Source organism: Podarcis melisellensis (genome assembly GCF_964234715.1).
Source record: "Podarcis melisellensis genome assembly, chromosome: Z".
Taxonomy (NCBI): domain Eukaryota; kingdom Metazoa; phylum Chordata; class Lepidosauria; order Squamata; family Lacertidae; genus Podarcis; species Podarcis melisellensis.
Window position 1 is genome coordinate 4,045,880 of NC_138547.1, and position 18,474 is coordinate 4,064,353.

The 18,474-nt window shown below is 46.7% G+C and overlaps 1 protein-coding gene across 1 annotated transcript; it reads left to right on the plus strand.

Annotated features, from left to right (window-relative positions):
• Positions 1–210: 210 nt before the first annotated feature.
• CDK9 (cyclin dependent kinase 9) lies at positions 211–13,346 on the plus strand. The gene is made up of 7 exons (XM_081896549.1): positions 211–449; positions 3,351–3,432; positions 4,689–4,779; positions 8,017–8,183; positions 8,346–8,517; positions 10,266–10,414; positions 12,015–13,346. Exons 1-7 carry the CDS (start codon positions 259–261, stop codon positions 12,378–12,380), a joined length of 1,218 nt encoding a protein of 405 aa, XP_081752675.1. The 5' UTR covers positions 211–258; the 3' UTR covers positions 12,381–13,346.
• Positions 13,347–18,474: the final 5,128 nt, after the last annotated feature.

Below are 18,474 nucleotides of genomic sequence, written 5' to 3' on the forward strand. Positions count from 1 at the left end.
AGAAGCAGAAATTTATCAGGGTCAGCTCCCCCTATTCCGCCCCATCTCATCTGTTGAACTGATAAAAGGCGGCTGTTTGGCTCCCTCTTGAGGCCTGCGCGCTGCACTGCAGGTTCCCCGGCGGGGCGGGGCTTTCCCTGGGACCCGCCCCGCCCCGCCCGCTCGCCCGCCTACAAAGCCCGGCGTGCCTCACGGCAGCGAGTCCCCGTATCCCGGAAGTGGCGTTGGTTGCGGCGGGACGAGTGGAACTGCAAAGAAATGGAGCGGCCGGGCGGAAGCGTTCCCGGAAACGTGCCGCTGCGCCCCTCGGACGGCGGCCGGCGGCAGCCAGAAGAGATCAGGGGCGCCGGCTCCGCCATGGCCAAGCAGTACGACGCGGTGGAGTGTCCCTACTGCGACGAGGTCTCCAAGTACGAGAAGCTGGCCAAGATCGGGCAAGGCACCTTCGGGTGAGGCTCTGCCGGGCGCCCGGCGCCCCCCTGCGGGGAGCCCCCCGCCCCGCCCTGCGCTCCCCAGGGACCCCCCCCACCCCCAGCAGGGTCCCCCACGTCCGAAAAAGCTCCCCGATCCCTGCGCCACGGGCCCCACAGGCTCCCCCACTGCTCCAGCCACGTGGGCTCCTAGCACAGGCTCCCAACAGACGTCCTTCATGCAGGCTTCCTGGGGGGCCGCCCCCTTTCCTCTCCCATTGCCTCGCGTTCATTCTGGCCTCCTGCATGGTTGGCTTCCTCTGTTCTTCCTGTTCTAGCCCCACCCCTCCTGATTAGTTGCCTCCCCAAGATGCCCTCCAGTCACGCTCCCACCGCGGCGGCGCGAGGTGCCGCTTCCTTTCCCCCTTAAGCTCCTCGCTGCCCTCCCCCAAATTTCGTCTTCTTCGCTCGTGTCTCTTAATTAACTCCCCTGCTTCACACACTGAATTGCTTCCACTGCATCAGCTCCCTTCGCTGATTGCAGACAGCCTTTATTAATTACTGTTGTGATATTATTTGTTCCCTTGGAAAAGACCAAGGCATCATAGGTGGCTCAGATCCACCCCCGTTTTATCACCTTAATAACCCCAGGAAGTAAATAAGCTGGAGAGAAAATCTTGCCTCTGGAAGCATTTTGCCGTGCCTCCACTCTGATTAAGATCATAAAAAGAGGCAGAATGTGGCCTGAGGGGACCCAGGTTCAAATCGCATGAGAGAGGGACAACAACCATCTAATCCAGAGGTTTTCAACCTTTTTGAGTCCACAGCTCTCTTGACCAACTGCATTCTTTCTGCGGCACCCCTGTGGGGCTCAGGAGCCCAGTTATGTCCCCCCCTTGCCTGCAGAGCTAGCAGCCCCTGAACCCTTTTCGAACACCCTCCCTTGTGGAGTGTTCCCTCAGCCTCCTCTCCTCTCCCCTCTCCTTGGGTGTCCTCTGGACAGCTGCAGCTGCCACCTCTGGCCTCTGAGCTGCCCACCCTGCCCCAAAGAGAGGTGCCTCCTCACACTGCCCCATAGGGGTCTGGGAAGAGGATGCCCCCAGCCTTAGTGGCCCAACGGAGACTGGCCAAAGATGAATGTGAGGCCAGCACCTTACCCTGGGAGTTAGCACCGGGCACTCAGCTCCCAGGCAGGCCTTGCATAAAGCAAGCACAAGAAAGGCCAGCCCAGCACCTGCCTGCCTCCCTGGCCTCCCACTTGTCTGTCCATTTCCAAAAGCAAGGGCTGGTGGACTGGCAGGCTGGCCTCCCTCACCCACTTGCTTGCTCACTCCAAGGCCACCTCAGCTCCTGGCAACCAGCATCCCCTGACAAGCCCCAGAGGCACCATTCCCCTGGGGAGCTTGTAGCCAGGGCTGCTACAACAGCTGCACAAGCCTTTGGGAGGCAGAGAAGTGAGAGGGCATAAGAGAAAGGAAGGAAGGAAAAAGGGATAGAGGACAGTGTTGCCCATGGCACCCCGACCATCATTAAAAGCACCCCAGGGTGCCATGGCACACTGGTTGAAAACCCCTGATCTAATCCATCTTTGAATCCATCTAAATTAGGTGCCACAGCATTTTCCTAGTGACAAGGAGTTCCAAAGCTGAGCTTTCCTCAGGCCAAATACATACATTTGTTCTGGGTGTGTTGCAGTTCACTCTCCCCATTTCAGGCAGAATTTGCTGAGCTTTTAAGTGCAGAAGGCCTTTTCTTTCATTGTTCTCTCTTCTCAGTTACCTATCTCTTATAATTTTGTCTACCAGACTCCTTTCACACTCTGCATGCACCTTATTCCCACCCATACTCAGACTGCCAGTTTTTTAAATCTCCTTTCTCTTATACTTTTCCATTTCACTTGCTCCTAAAGCAGCTTGCCTCTGATATCCCCTTCCTTTCTGTTCCCCATTTGTTTATTAAATTAGATATTATTATTAACCTTTCATCTTGCTTTCTAAATTCTTTCAACACTAAATTCTTTACTTTGCATACAAGAAGTTGCTGATTTTCAGGCCTTTTTCCAAACCAAAAAGCTTCACCACAGCTAGTGGGTGGGACTGGTAAGGGAGGAGGTAGGAGAGTGGCTGTACCACTGAGCCCCCCTAAAAGTTCAGCTGTGGGTCCTGGCCTGGCGTCTGAGAAACCCTGTGGAAAACTAGTTATATTTTAGACTAGAAGTGCCAGTCGAGGCAATGTTGGGACAGTACCTGCTTGATGGTGGTCTCCTGTTCTTTTGTCCAGTTGCTCTCAAATAATATGTGCCAGCTTGCTTGGATTATTCATGTTGTTTTGTGTCCTTCTGCAAAACCTTCCATGTGCCTGACACAGGATACCATCTTAAGACATCTGCCAGTTTCAAGTCTTTCCTTCCTTCCTTTTCTTATCAGCAGGATACTGTAGGATTCAACTTCCCTCCCACATGCACTCTTCTTACATCTGGCGCACATACTTTACAAAAAACAGAACAAAACTCGAGCACTTTTTGAATAGTGCCTGTTTGTTCCAAGGGTACCTCATCAAGTGGCAGCTCCACTCTGTGTACATGTGCCAAAAAAGCCATTCATCGTGTGTATACCTTGGGTGAACAAGACCCAAGACTCTGCCACTTGTGTGGGCTTTTTTATTTTTAGGAGGGTAGCTGCAGTTTCCCTGTTCAATTAGATGAGGACTGCACAGGAAGATAAAGAAGGTGCTGCTGGATTAGGCCTGAAGCTGAGCACGTGAAGATAGCACTGTTGTTCGTCTCCCAGCAACTGGTGTTCTGAGAGATGTTGCTCTGGAACCCAGGAGTTCCAGACAGCATTTATCCAGCAAGAGTTAGTCAGGTGTCTCTGGGGAGTTTGCAGGTGGAAACACCTCCAGGTCCTTGGTGAATCTTAACACTTCCCATTTTCTCTACAGGGAAGTATTCAAAGCAAAACATCGTCAAACAGGCAAAAAAGTTGCATTGAAGAAGGTGTTGATGGAGAATGAAAAAGAGGGGGTAAGTTTGTGCTGTGTTGGAGGATGAGGGGGGCAGTGTGTGTGTGTGTGTAAGGGTGTTTATGAGCACGGGAGGTAAAGTAGCTTTGAGGTGCATCTTTGGAACAGAATGTGGGTGCAAAATTGGGTGCAGCAACCTGGATCAGGGGGAGGTGGGTCCATCTGTTGTAGTGTTGTGTTTCAAAGAGTGCTCAGGCAGATGCTTCCAGGAAGCCCTAATGCAACAAGTCAGTAGTCTTCCTTTATTATCCTTGCGTTTACCATTCAGCAGTATGTTTCCTCTACAAAGACCTTTGGCGACATACAAGAAAGGTGACTGCCTGCCTGGCCTCTGAAAGGGAAAGTTTCGTTGTGGCTCTCAGGACTGATCCCACTTGAGAAACGCACTCTGTATGAATTTGTGGCATCAATTTTTTAAAGGCCATCTAAGCCAATTGCTGTCTCACCATCTTGCAGCAGTGGATTTATTCTGCTGTACAGTGGTACCTCTGGATGCAAACAGGAGCCATTCTGGAGCCCTGTTCGCATCCTGAGTAGAACGTAACACGCGTGTGCGTGGGTTGCATTTTGCCACTTCCGCGCATGCACGTCACAAGATTTTGAGCATATGCGTGAGCGGCGAAACCCAGAAGTAACATGTTCCATTACTTCCGGGTCGCCGCGGAGCATAACTTGAAAACGCTCAACCTGAAGCATATTCAACCTGATGTATGACTGTATCATAATTCCTTCTGTTTCTGGTGTTCATGCTGAGAGGAGTTGATGCTTGTGTTGCCCAAATGGCATGTGGAAGAGAGGGGTGAGTCTTGGCAGGAACCCTAAGGCTTGCAGAAGTAGAAACAATTTTTTTGACCAAAACCCCAAAGAGGAGGCCCCTCAATGGCTGCCAATTAGTTAGTGGATAAAATTCAGAGCAATTGCTTTTCTATGTATGTGATTGTTTTATTACATTGTTGTACTATAAACTCCTTTGGAAGTCCTCAAGGGAGGAGATTCATAGATAAAAGTAAATAAAACGAGAAGAAACTTTGTCAACCATTGGGGTTTTTTTCTGAAAAGAAACAAGCCAGGTTTTCTAGTTTGCATGTCATGGTAAGTCAAAGCTTGTGGTCTGTTGCTCCTGGAAGGGCAGAGCAACATGTTACAAACTATAGGAATGTGAACCAGTGCACCTCTGGTATATAATAAGCTATGGTTTAGCATAGATCTCTAGCATTTATTAAAGTTTTCTAACTGACTGTCTGGGTTATTTTTTAGTTCCCCATCACAGCCCTACGGGAGATCAAAATCCTCCAACTACTCAAGCATGAAAATGTTGTGAATCTCATTGAGATCTGCAGGACCAAAGGTAAGAATTGTGGCTGCAAAAAAAGCAGTTTTTATGATTTGCAAGTTCTTATGAAAGCTGGAGATAATAATTGCAATCCAAGGCATTGAGAAATCACTATCCCACAACTCATATGATACGATTGATTGGTTAGATTTAGGCATATGCCATCCTAAAAACAGCAGCACTATAAAGATATGAATCAGGAGCAGGTCCTGGTGGTTTCTGCATGTGCTGTAGAGGGAAGTGAGGTGCAGATAGGGCTCATCAACCTGGCAATCCAGGAGAAGGAAAACTCTGATCTTAAGCCTGTGCTGCGTTGCAGGATATATTTGGGAGAAGAAAAGGCTCAGGAGCAAACCCTACACAAATTCAGAGTGGAATCACTAAGGTGGTTGGATGGGGCCTATACGCCTCTTTCTGGCAGCTCCCACAGCCAAGCTGGTGCCAAACGCATTGCTCTGCTTTCCTTTGGATCACATCAGAGGGGGCGGGGGTGGTGGTGATGGCGGTATCTTGTCATCTGGGCAGCCCAGGACCTCCAAACACACTGCCCAGCATCTGGGCAGCAAAACGATAAATTAAAAGCATTTGCGGATGACTTAGTATTCACTTTAGAACAACTGAGCAAGAGCATACCAAAAGTGATAGACAGATTTGGGAAACTAGCTGCTTTCAAATTAAATAAAGGAAAAACCAAGATGATGGTTAAAAATACGGACAACCAAGCAAAAATGATCTAGGCAAACTCGGCCCTCCAGATGCTTTGGGACTACAACTCCCATGATCCCTAGCTAACAGGACCACTTGTCAGGGATGATGGGAATTGTAGTCCCAGAACATCTGAAGGGCCCAGTTTGCCTATGCCTGATCTAGAAATCATAAGAATGGCAGAAAAATATATCAAGGTTTATCTGGCAGGGAAGGAAACCCTGAATAAAACATAAAGTCTCGATTGATATAAAAGAAAGAGGAGACTTCGCCCTACCAGATTTCCAGATCTACTTTGAGGCATCATATTTATGGTGGATATAAGATTGGAAATATTGTTGGAAAATATCAGAGGTTGAAATTTGGAGTGACATGATATACAATTTGGGTAGCATGCTTGCCTATGGTATGGAAAGGCAAAATTTTATAAAATCTTTACAAATCATGTAATCAGGGGGGAAAAATACAGAGTATTGAAAAAGCATAAAAATCTATTAGAGGAAAACACCAATGTGGATATCCCCAATTGAAGCCACTGCAAGGAAAAGGACAAATATGGACAAACAATGGTGGACATAAAAAGAAATCCTAGATTTTACAGGACAGGAATCAAAAACCCGAAAAACTAAAAAAAAATTAACAGATATACCAGATTAACAAATTGTTTAAGATGGATTAAAAAAAATTGGATTTGCAGAACAAAAATTCCAATTCACAAGGGATTTATTAGATACAAAAGTAGAGGTTTTGTCGAAAATGTACAAACTGCTGCTAGAGTGGGATACAAAAGAGGAATTTGTGAAATCAAGTATGATTAAGTGGGCACAGATGTGGGTCATAACATTGGTTATGAGCTGCGGGAGAATTTATGGCCAGTAAATATGAAGTCCACAGCGTGTTATGCATCACAGGAAAATATGAAAATGACCCACAGATGGTATTTAACACCTGCCAAACTAGCGGGAAAAAATACTTAAAAAAGAAAAAAGTAAATGTTGAAAAAGCAATGAAGTAGAGGGATCCTTTTTCCACATGTGGTGGTCCTGTAAAGTAATCAGGGGATTCTGGGAAGTAACTTGCAATGAATTGAAAAAGTTATTCAAAATAACCTTTCCCCAAAACCCTGAGGCATTCCTTTTGGGTAATGGTAACAGAAGTCCCTAAAAAACAAAAAAAATACTATAAGCCACCACTGCAGCTGGAGTCTAATTGACACAAAGGTGGAGAGTGAATATGGTACCAAGCAAGGAAGCGTGGAAGTTTAAAATGTTTGAATATGCTGAATTGGCAGGCATAACGTAACAGGGTAAGAGAAAAAGACGATAAAGAATATAAGGAGGACTGGAAAATGTTTATTGAATATTTTAAGAACCAGTATAAACTAGTAAATAACCTAGCAGGTCTTGAGTAAATCCAGCAGAATTGAAGCTAATAGAATTTAACAGAAGAAGAAATTCGAAGATTAAAAATACGTGATTTAATAGAAAAATAAAGAAACCAGGAAAAGGGTGGAAGGGAAGTCACCAAGTATTTAGTTGTATATCGAGATTGATATAAAAGTTGCTCAACTAGGGGGTGGAGCGTAAGGGATGTGGGATCTGTGTTTCTTCCCCCGCAAATAAATAATAACAATAATAACAAACAAACTGCCCAGGCTTGCATCCTGGGGAGGTCACTTTGGTGTTGCTAATGCAGCGGTTTGGCTTCACCCCTGGAGACACACTCCATTGTCTCTCAAGATGGATACCAACACCAACAAGTCAATATGGTGCCTTCCAGAGGTTGCCGTGCTCAGTGTCCAAGGTAGCTCTGTGTGTAAATAGATCTGTATAAATTGCATGTGTTTTGGTCTTGAGTACTGGCATGCCCTAAGGGACATGGGTGGTGCTGTGGGTTAAACCACAGAGCCTAGGACTTGCCGATCAGAAGGTCGGTGGTTCGAATCCCCACGACGGGGTGTGCTCCTGTTGCTCAGTCCCTGCTCCTGCCAACCTAGCAATTCGAAAGCACGTCCAAGTGCAAGTAGATAAATAGGTACCGCTCCGGCGGGAAGGTAAATGGAGTTTCCGTAGGCTGCTCTGGTTCGCCAGAAGTGGCTTAGTCATGCTGGCCACATGACCCGGAAGCTGTACGCCGGCTCCCTCGGCCAATAAAGCGAGATGAGCGCTGCAACCCCAGAGTCGTCCGCGACTGGACCTAATGGTCAGGGGTCCCTTTACCTTTTTGGTGAGACTGGCAAGAGCTGATGTGCATTGTATTCCCAACAGCTTCTGGGGGCACCACATTGGCTACACCTGCCACCTGTGGGAAGTGGTTCTGTGAGAGAGGGCTGTGCAGAGTGGCAGCATGTGAGGGACAGAAGCACTTCTCATTTGGGGAGGTGGGGAGGACAGACATTTTGCTTTGCATTTTTGGGTGGATCTGTGAGTACTAAATCTTTTCCTTCTATGTCAGATGGTTTTTGATGCTGTATCCTTGCTCCTTAATGAGCCTTGAGCCTTTGAAGGCAAGACTGTAATTGCAACTGCTTCCTTTTAATTCCTACAGCCTCCCCGTACAACCGCTGCAAGGGCAGCATCTACCTGGTATTTGACTTCTGCGAGCATGACCTGGCTGGACTCCTCAGCAATGCCCACGTCAAGTTTACACTTTCGGAGATCAAGAAAGTCATGCAAATGCTCCTGAACGGCTTGTACTACATCCACCGTAATAAGGTGAGGGGAGTTCTTCTCTGGTTGAGACTTTCCCCTACTCCTAAGCTTCTTGACCTGAAGGAAGTTGGGAACTGTAGCTTTGGAATTTTCTGCCTGTTTCTCAGGATGCACCTTTTTACAAATCTTTTTTTCTACACCTACCCAATTGTTTTCCTTCTCCAGATCTTGCATCGGGACATGAAAGCAGCCAATGTGCTTATCACCCGCGATGGTGTTCTGAAGCTGGCCGACTTTGGCCTGGCTCGGGCCTTCAGCCTGGCAAAGAACAGCCAGCCCAATCGCTACACTAACAGGGTGGTGACTTTGTGGTATCGTCCTCCGGAGCTGCTTCTGGGTAGGCACTAATTTGGGACGGGGGGAGAATTGCCTGTTTGTGCTTTCCCCTTCAACCTCTTAAAGGAGCTTTTTTTTGTTGTTGTCCAAAAAACGCATTCCCTTGTGGGCAGCCTTCCAGGGGCTGCATTCTAGTGATGGGCAGGGACAGAGGTGAGTGCAGGTAGAGCAACAGATATGATTTTCAGTAGGATACATTCCAGTCACACAGCCATTGGAGGCATTTATATATATATGTATGCATTCCTCATACATACTGGCAAGCAAGAGGCAATATCACATTTCAGTGGCACATTGTAGTTGGGCAAAAACACTTCAGGGGAGTCCATCACAGCAAGGCCTGTATGGGAATTGACCTGAAGAGAGGGAGCCTGCCCTGGGCAGAGTTCAAAGGGATGGAAAGAGAAAGGGCTGGAGGGTTTGATACCCCTGAGATCTTACGCATATAATAAAAAGGTACGGCTGTGGTCATGCAGCAGTTTGTTTGGCTGCCAGCGGGTAGCATTGCAGACTACAGCATGACTACGGACCTGCTGGGAGGGAGGAGGGAGCTGGGTTTAATAATAATAATAATAATTTTATTTATACCCCGCCCTCCCCGGCCAGAGCCAGGCTCAGGGCAGCTAACAGCAGTAAAATCATAATGGGGGGGGGGGAATACAGGTTAAAGTGCAATTTCAAATGCAGCCTCATTTTAAAAGTAGCCCATAGATCAAAACCATAAGGGGGAGGAAAAACTTAAGGGTCAGACTGAGTCCAAACCAAAGGCCAGGAGGGAAGGGGTTTACAAGTTCCTTTTTGCGTATTCATAGGACATTACATTTTTAAAAAGATAATCAACTTTACTCCTGCGTTTAGCATTGTGTACGTAAGGCCTGGAAAAAAATATAAAGGTGAACATGCCTGTTTGCCGCCTTTCTCCTCAGCATGGAGGTCTTCTCAACCACATGAAGCAGTGTAGTGCAGACAAGCACTTACTGTTTCTGGCAGAAGGGATCTAAATTGTGCTCGTTACTACTAGCCTCTTAATTGACTAGTGAAAGATTTGCCTTCTGCATAGGAAGGTGCCTGCTACTGAGAGACCAATGGCCCCACCTAGCCCAGAACTGGCAACACTGACTAGCAGGCATCTCTCTAGGGCTCCAGGCAGGGCTCTGCTACTTGGAGATGCTGCCGGGGGTAGAACCTGGGACCTTCTACATGCAAAGCAGGTGTCCTACCGCTGAGCTTTAGCCTTTGTGCAAAGCAAGTCTGGGAAAGAGAATGCATCACTCCCATTCCTTCTCTGCTGGCCTTTTGCATTTCCATGCTTCTTTCCCCTCCTCTTGATCTTCTGCATGGAATTCCTCATCACAAAGGATGATTAGATAATCTGTAAAAAGAGAAGACTGTTATCTTGATTCTTTTAAAATTTGCATTGTAAATTGCTGAGATATTGTAAAGAGATAGCCTACTTGTGCTTTTTGTTTGCCTGAGGAATCTGTGCCCCGCCTACTAACCAAAGTTCTTGGCACAGTTTAACAACCTTATTTAAAATGCAATACAATAGACAGTTTTCTAGGGCTTTAAAGATCCACACAATGGGTTGTTAATCCTACTTAGAGTAGACCCACTGGCTAACTTGGGCACCTTAATTGCAACCCTAGGATTTCCAGTTGAGACTGGAAGCAAATTGCTAATGTCTTTTTGAAGCCGTGTTGTCCAGCCCTGGTTTCTTTGAGATTAATTAATGAGTTTCCTTGTGTTTAGGGGAACGAGATTATGGACCACCCATTGATCTCTGGGGCGCAGGATGCATAATGGCAGAGATGTGGACCCGAAGCCCCATCATGCAGGGAAACACAGAACAGCACCAGCTCACTCTCATCAGCCAGCTTTGTGGATGCATCACCCCGGAGGTAGGTTCCCTAATCTTGCAGGTTAGAAAATGAGCCCCCGCCCCAACCTGTGATGAAATCCTGGCCATCCATGATGGGATATTGCTTCCCACATGCTTGAGCAAGAGCTGGATTTAGTAGGTATGGCATTTGAATCTCTGGATCATATTTAAACTGCTGGCATGATCTTTGCTGTTTTTAGAAACATGGGAAGCGGCCTTATTTAGGGTCAGAGAATTGGTTCATCTACTTCACTGCACTGAGTCTCTCCAGCTGGTTATGCCCCTGTTGAGAAATGCTGGGTGGGGGGGAGTGAGCATGGTGCCTTTTCCATGCAAAGCACAGCAGAGGCCCTCACAATACTTCCCACGCTTTGATTATTTTAATTCTGAGATTAATACACTCTTTCCGTTTTTTAAAAAAGTTTTTCCTAGCCTAGGATAATTCATAGCATTTAAGGCTGCCTTCCTGGTCTCGCTTTCCTGCAAGAAGCTCCACCAAGGAAAGTGGAACTTACCTCTGAGAAAACCATGTTCACATTCTGCTACGGGATAAAACACTTTGCTGTGCAGCACAGCAAAACAACATCCAAGCTAATTATGCTTTGTGTACGGTTTTTAAAATTAAATCCGAAGGAGGGTAAAATATAGAGGCCTAGGGAAGCGATACAGCATATCAAGTGAACTTGTCTGGAGTGATCATGGTTAAGGTTTCATGACTGAGGGCCTCTTCTTGTGCTTTGCCACCTGCCTCCCCTTTGCTGCTGGGGCATTTGGAAGAGGGTCTGCAAAGAAGTTTTTAACTTCACAGGCAAGCTAATAATGGGGACGGGTCATCCTTGGGGACCAGGCATGTGACGTAGGCATCACTCCCTTGAATTGTGCTCAGAAGCTTGCCTTGTGACCAGTGTAGCTGTTCAAGCTAGGAGTGGGCAATGAGGTACCCTCCAGATGTGATGGACTTCCAGCTGTTATCAACCACAGCTGGTGATAAGGAATGGTGGTAATTATAGTCCTGGAGGAGGGCAGCATCCTCAACACCCAGGGTTTTGGCACTAGCAAGGTGTGATTCCCATTTCCCTTTAGCAGTCCAGCAGCTTCTCTTGAAGACTGCAGTTTCTGAACAGTCTTCAAGGGAAGCCCCATGAATTGCTAGGACAGTAATCTTAAGTGATCACTTTCGGTGTTTCTGTCAGTTTCTTTACAACTAATAGGTTATACCCAATGTAGCACTAAGCTGAAGTCACTTTGTGGTACAAACTCACAGCTTGTGTTGGGGTCACATCGGGGGGGATTGTGTATAAAGCTGAAATCATGTATAGTCTGAACAACTGCCGTGCAACCATCCCTACTTTTTTGAAGACGGTGCACTTAGCAGGCCTTGTACCCCATGCAAGGTGGAGGGCTTAGTGTCTATGTTTCTGCATCAGAAAAACCTGGCACAGAGAAAGCTCTCTGCCTTGCATTCAATTTGCTGCATCATGTGGGAACAAACCATAGTTTGGTTGTTCGAAGCAGTGCTTCCTTTTTCCTGACCTGATGGGGCTTTTTGACACTTGGAAACTGAAATAGGTTATCAGTCTCCTTCCTCTGGATTTAATGCTTGTCCGGTTACTCCTTAGGTGTGGCCAAACATGGATAAGTACGAACTGTATGAGAAGCTGGACCTGCCGAAAGGGCAGAAGCGCAAGGTGAAGGAGCGGCTCAAGGCGTACGTCAAAGACCCATATGCTCTGGATCTCATAGACAAGCTGCTGGTCCTGGATCCTGCCCAAAGGATAGATAGCGATGACGCCCTGAATCACGACTTCTTCTGGTCCGACCCTATGCCCTCTGATCTCAAAAACATGCTGTCCACCCATAACCAATCCATGTTTGAGTACCTGGCTCCTCCCAGGAGGAGGGGTGGACATATGCCACAGCAGCCTGCCAATCAGGGCAGGAATCCAGTGGCGACCAATCAGACAGAGTTCGACAGAGTGTTCTGATGGCTGTGGACCAAGAACAAGAATGGAGTACTGGTTTCCAATGGAATAACGAAAATGATTTGTTTCAGCTGGTTTTTTTTATTTTTTTACTGTTGCAAAGCAAAACAAAACGAACAAAACAAAAACTGGTAGGAAGAGAACAAGACAGCTGCAGGTCTGTGTTTTAAGAGCTACAGGGTTAGATTAAACACTGGAAAGGTGTGTAGAGTTCTGCCTAGCTGGGCTATCACAGACTGAATTGCAGCTTTTGTGTGCTTGTTGATTTCTAAAGTACTGAAACAATCTCGATGAACTTTTTTTTTTTTTAATTCATTGGTTCTATGAATTTGCACTGCTAGGAAAGTGTGTATCTGGTGTGCAGGAAGATGGAGCAGACTGGGTAGGGTATTGTGTCCAAGAATGGCTGCTGACTTTGAATCATACCGTGGGGCCCGTCCACTTCTGCCACACATGTGTTGTTGCAGTGGGTTGGTTAGGGTGGCCAGGAAGGGAGCTGCAGATCTCCCAGGCTTTGGTAACAGAGGTAGCCTTCCCATGGTGGCAGAGAAGAATGTGGACCCATCCTTGAGCCACTGTAGGATGGCCATCTAACCATTGTTGCTTAAATAGGGGTCCCCAGCTGTTGGACTACAAGTCCCATCATACCTAGCCACTGGTCCTGCTGTGGATGATGGGAGTCGTAGTCTAACAGCTGGTGAACCAAGTTTGAGAAACACTGAATTCTGATCTTTTTGCTGCACCACTATGTAGCTCTGCCATGGATTTTGTAGGCTTCAAGCTTTTTTTTAATTATTATTTAAAAATCCCAACAGCAGGCAGTAAATGCTCACTTACTTGGACCTAACAAGGCAAGAGGTCTGATGACTTTCCACCCTGCGTATGGGTGGGATACTTATCTGTATTATACTTCTATCATGTTCTGGTCTTTTTCTAAATAGCTCAACTGTAATAAAAGGTATTTGCATATATATCTGGTACTGTGTAAGAGCTGCTTTATTTTTTAGATTGCAGAGTTAGCCAGCGGTGTGGTAGTTAAAAGTCTCAGATTAAGTGTGGAGAGAGTGGAGTACAAATTCTCTCTTTTGGACCTGTCTGTCTGTCTGTTTCTCTCATATGTCTGCACACACATTATCCCTTGGCTTGCTTCACTTGCAGGGTGGATGGGTGTGAAGATAAAATGGAACAACTATGTATGTCATCTTGAACTCCTCTGAGGGAATGTGGGATAAAAGAAATCAGTAATAAATAAATACCATCTGATCAGGAGATTTGGAACAAAGAGGGCTGATTGTCTTATCTTCTCCTCTTGGAAGTTACAACTGTGATCCTTCTGTCCAGCGGAACACCCAAGGAGAGGGCATATTGGGGCCTGCTGGGAAGGGAGACACAGCCTCGCCTCTGTATCACATCCAACCACCTGCCAGCTCTCAAATGATGGCTTTCAGACAGTTAGATCCTACCTCCATACAGCTCTAAGGGAATTACAACTAGAATACTTTAAAAGAAGGAGTTAACCCACATTAACAGTATGGTTATATTGCTAGACTTTATTTGGTATTTATTTTATTTCTGCCTTTGTTTCTACCTTTGGTTTTTGGGTGGAGATTATAGTGCAGCAGTGTAATTGGCAGTAAAATATACTGGGAATCCGGTTTTATTCTGTGTGGCAACAAACACTTCCTCACTAGTGAACCCAGCCAGATGGGAGGGGTATAAATAATAAAGTTGTTGTTGCTAATCTATATAAAAATGAACCACCACCGGCAGACAAATGCTTCTCATTTGCTTATTTTCTCTGTGGCTTGTACTTCTCCCTGGAACGTCAAATCATAGATTGGATGAGAACATGAAACTAGCTACCAGGGTAGTTTCTTACACAGCTCTGACAGAATAGTGCCTCAACATTTTACTCAAATCCCTGCTGCTGTAATTTCCAGAGATGGAAAAAAATGTGGCCACTAGATGGTCTAAATGGACTTTGGGTGGTAGGGTTAAACCAGCCAAAGCCAATGGGAAATTTAAGGATTTCAAATAGGTTTGCTTTGCAAGGTGGAGCAGGGTGGAGAGAAATGTGGGACAGTGCTCACCTTGTGTAGGGGAGGACAACTGTCTTGGTATGTCAGCGGGTATCAGAACACAGCAGTAGAGAAGTGCAGTGTAGTGTAGTGATTAGAGCAGGCTTCCTCAACCACGGCCCTCCAGATGTTTTTGGCCTACAACTCCCATGATCCCTAGCCAGCAGGACCAGTGGTCAGGGATGATGGGAAGTGTAGTCTCAAAACATCTGGAGGGCCGAGTTTGAGGAAGCCTGGGTTAGAGTGTTGGACAGGGACCAGGATTCAAATCTCTGTTGACCTTGAGCCAATCACTTGCTCTCAGCCTAAGCTTTCTCTTAGGGTGTTGTGAGGATAAAATGGGGAGCAGGAAAACTATGCTGCTTGAAAGAAAGGTGATACACAAATGTAATTAATCAGTGCCTTTTTCTGGGGGGATGCAGGGGTACACATACCCCTAAACATTTTGTGAATCTAATGGGAGAAGAAACTAAAAAAAATTAGTTTATTCTCTAGCATGGTGAATTGTCAGTTCTGTTGCTACCCCCAATGGCGGCCTCATTTCCTGTCATGGTGTTTCCTGAGTCTCAGATGGAAGCGGGCATTTAATGTGTAAAGTAGGAGTTGGACTCTAGCACAGTGATTGGTCAGTTTCGTTGTTACCACATCCGATGGCAGCTTCATTTCCTTTCTGGGTAATTTTTTTTGAGTCAAAGTTAGAGTACCCCTAAACATTTTTTTAAAGAAAAGAAAGCACTGTAATTAATAAAACAAATAGATCAGGAACATGCCTGTTTACTGATGAGTATAACTCAGTCATGCTCACCTCTTGGCCATTCAATGTGAGGGATTCAGATATGCCTTAAAAAATTTCAATAGCTATATATGCTCTTATATTAAATGCTTGCTTGAAGTTTTCTATTTTTATTAGGTATTCTGTGGTTTTATATCTTGATTTTATTTTGTGAACCACCCTGAGACCCCTGGGTATAGGGTGGTATATAAAGTCAATAAATAAATATAACAACAACAACAACACATTTTGAAATATATCTCAACCATTGAGTTCCAAAGGTTTTATGTCTGGGTCATATTGGTTAACAGTTTCCTGTAAGATGAAAAAGGGAAGTTGAACTAGACACTGAAACAGCTTGCGGTTTTTAACTACAGCGTTTTGAAGTCAGAAATAAAGGGTCCCCCCCCCCTCTCTCTCTCTCACACACACACACACACACACACACACACTCAATCTTAGTGGGTACTGAATTTCGCAGTAGATTCCTGCAGTTGTGATAGGAATTTTATGGTTTTAGATATATGGACACAGGTGGCGCTGTGGGTTAAAGCCTCAGCGCCTAGGACTTGCTGATCGAAAGGTCGGCGGTTCGAATCCCTGCTGCGGGGTGCGCTCCCGCTGCTCGGTCCCAGCGCCTGCCAACCTAGCAGTTCGAAAGCACCTCCGGGTGCAAGTAGATAAATAGGGACCGCTTACCAGCGGGAAGGTAAACGGCGTTTCCGTGTGCAGCTCTGGCTCGCCAGAGCAGCGATGTCACACTGGCCATGTGACCCGGAAGTGTCTCCGGACAGCGCTGGCCCCTGGCCTCTTAAGTGAGATGGGCGCACAACCCCAGAGTCTGTCAAGACTGGCCCGTACGGGCAGGGGTACCTTTACCTTTACCTTTAATGTTCATAAGTGTACCAACCAAGCACATACATAGATCAGCACAGGAAGGCCAACCTGGAACCATTTTGATTCCCAAACTGAGCAAATGTTTTCTCTGCAAGGTCAAAGTGGGAAACCTCCCCCTTGTCTCTTTCCTCACAAATCCCGTCTTAAGGGCACATTTAAGATATGAATAGGGTGTGAGCTGGTGACCTGGCCCAGGAACTAAGTATTTATCATTACAAAAGAATGGCCGGGCTCCCCAGGCAATCCAATCAAGTAACCTACCAGACAGGAGATAAACAACAATATTCTCTGGTTGGCCTCTGTTACTTTCTCCTACCAATAGGGAACCTATTGTAAGGACTCTATATGGATACCCCATAAGGGAAAAGGGCAATTTTTGTTTACAACACAGTGTTTGTGCTAGTGGGGAAACTTGGTTCCTGTGACCATGACTGTCCAATCTGAGCATCACATTCATTCATCATTTATAAACTGCTTAATTTTTTTTTAAATTTATTTAAGTGGTGTACAGCTAAAAACAACATCATCTATGGTTCTATGACTGACAAAAAACAAAATAAAAACCAATAAGATAGCAACACACACACACACACACACACACACACACACATATATACAGTATATGAGAGAAAAACTAAAAAATGAAAGCATATGAAAGTGATTAAAATAAAAGTTGAGGGGAGTCAAACCTGTAAAACAGGGTCCAAGCCTGAACAAAAAGGTTAAGTTTTCTCAAGAAATCTGAAGGGCATGATGGTTGCTGCTTCACATACAGCAGAAGGTGATGGCTTTCCGTAGTACAGGGGAAACAGCAGAAAAATGCCTATTTCCCAGGTCAATGCTCTATGATATTTTGCAGCGCCACAAATAAAATTACCCAGGAGGATCAAAGTGAACTTACAGGTCTATACAGAGAGAGATGGTCTTTCTGGTAACCTGGACCCCAGTTGTTCAGGGTTATGTGCATAAACAACAGGACCTTGAAACATGGTCCTGTGTGCAGTTCCCTCAGCACTGGTGTAATATGTACCTGTCCAGGTGATCCACTCAACAACCTGGCTGCAGTTTTTGGCTTTTGTGACCTGGTTAACGGAGAAGTCTGAGGGCTCCCTTGGACAAAAATCAAGGACACCAGCCAGGAATACCAGAGCAAAACAGCAGCCAGTAGGCTTGGTCTTTACTGTATTGAAGACTGTCGTGATATGCCACATGGTGGAACAAGATGGAAGCCCTGAACAAAAGAGCCCCCAAACTTTTATTAGCTATTATCTCCATGTTAAAAGGTAAAGGTAAAGGTACTCCTGCCCGTACGGGCCAGTCTTGTCAGACTCTAGGGTTGTGCGCTCATCTCACTCTAGAGGCCAGGAGCCAGCGCTGTCCGCAGGCACTTCCGGGTCACATGGCCAGTGTGACATCGCTGCTCTGGTGAGCCTGCACCAGCGCAGCACACAGAACGCCGTTTACCTTCCCGCTGTAAAGCGGTACCTATTTATCTACTTGCACTTAGAGGTGCTTTCGAACTGCTAGGTGGGCGGGAGCTGGGACCGAAAGACGGGAACTCACCCCGCCGCGGGGATTCGAACCACCGACCATACGATCAGCAAGTCCTAGGCACTGTGGTTTTACCCACAGCGCCACCCGCGTCCCCTAATCTCCATGTTACACCCCCCCCCAAACTACATCGTGGTTACATCATGAAAGGGGAGGTCTGGTGGCAGTAATCTGAGCATCCTGGACCCTACCCCATGGTTCCACTTGCCCTCCACCAAACACCCATCAAGTGTAACAAAAGAGATATTTACCGTATTTTTCGCACCATAGGGCGCACCGGACCATAGGGCGCACCCAGTTTTTAGGGGGGGGGATCAAGAAAAAAAATCCCCCCAGCCCCAAAGAGCAGCGTACAGGCTGCGCACAACCTCTCCCTGCCGGAGGGGTTGCGCGCGGCTATGGCACAAGCCAAGGCAGCGAGCAGGATGGATCCCGCTCGCTGTTTTGGCTCCCCCTTTAGCCCCGTGCAGCTTTTCCCTCCCGGGAGAGGCTGTGTGGGGCTAAAGACTCCATAGCCCTTGCAGCCTCTCCTTGCCGGGAGACGCTGCGCAGGACTTTACTGGGAGGTGGGGGGATTCACCCACCTCCCGCAAAACTGGCAGAAGCCGCGCAACTCCTTTAAAGAGATTGCGGCTTCTCCTGGCTTTTCTGGGAGGTGGGAGAAGGGACTGATGCGGCCAGTCAGTCCCTTCTCCCTCCTGTGGAAAAGCCCGCAAGAGCGCACGGAGCTTGTGTGCAGCTCTTGGGGGCTTTTCCCGCCTGCCTCCCCCCTGCATTCGCTCCATAGGACGCACACACA

Coding starts and splice junctions, on each gene's coding strand:
- CDK9 (XM_081896549.1), top strand. CDS start 259: ATGGAGCGGCCGGGCGGAAGCGTTCCCGGAAACGTGCCGCTGCGCCCC. Junction 450..3,350: donor ATCGGGCAAGGCACCTTCGG/GTGAGGCTCTGC, acceptor TTTTCTCTACAG/GGAAGTATTCAAAGCAAAAC. Junction 8,518..10,265: donor TCCTCCGGAGCTGCTTCTGG/GTAGGCACTAAT, acceptor CCTTGTGTTTAG/GGGAACGAGATTATGGACCA.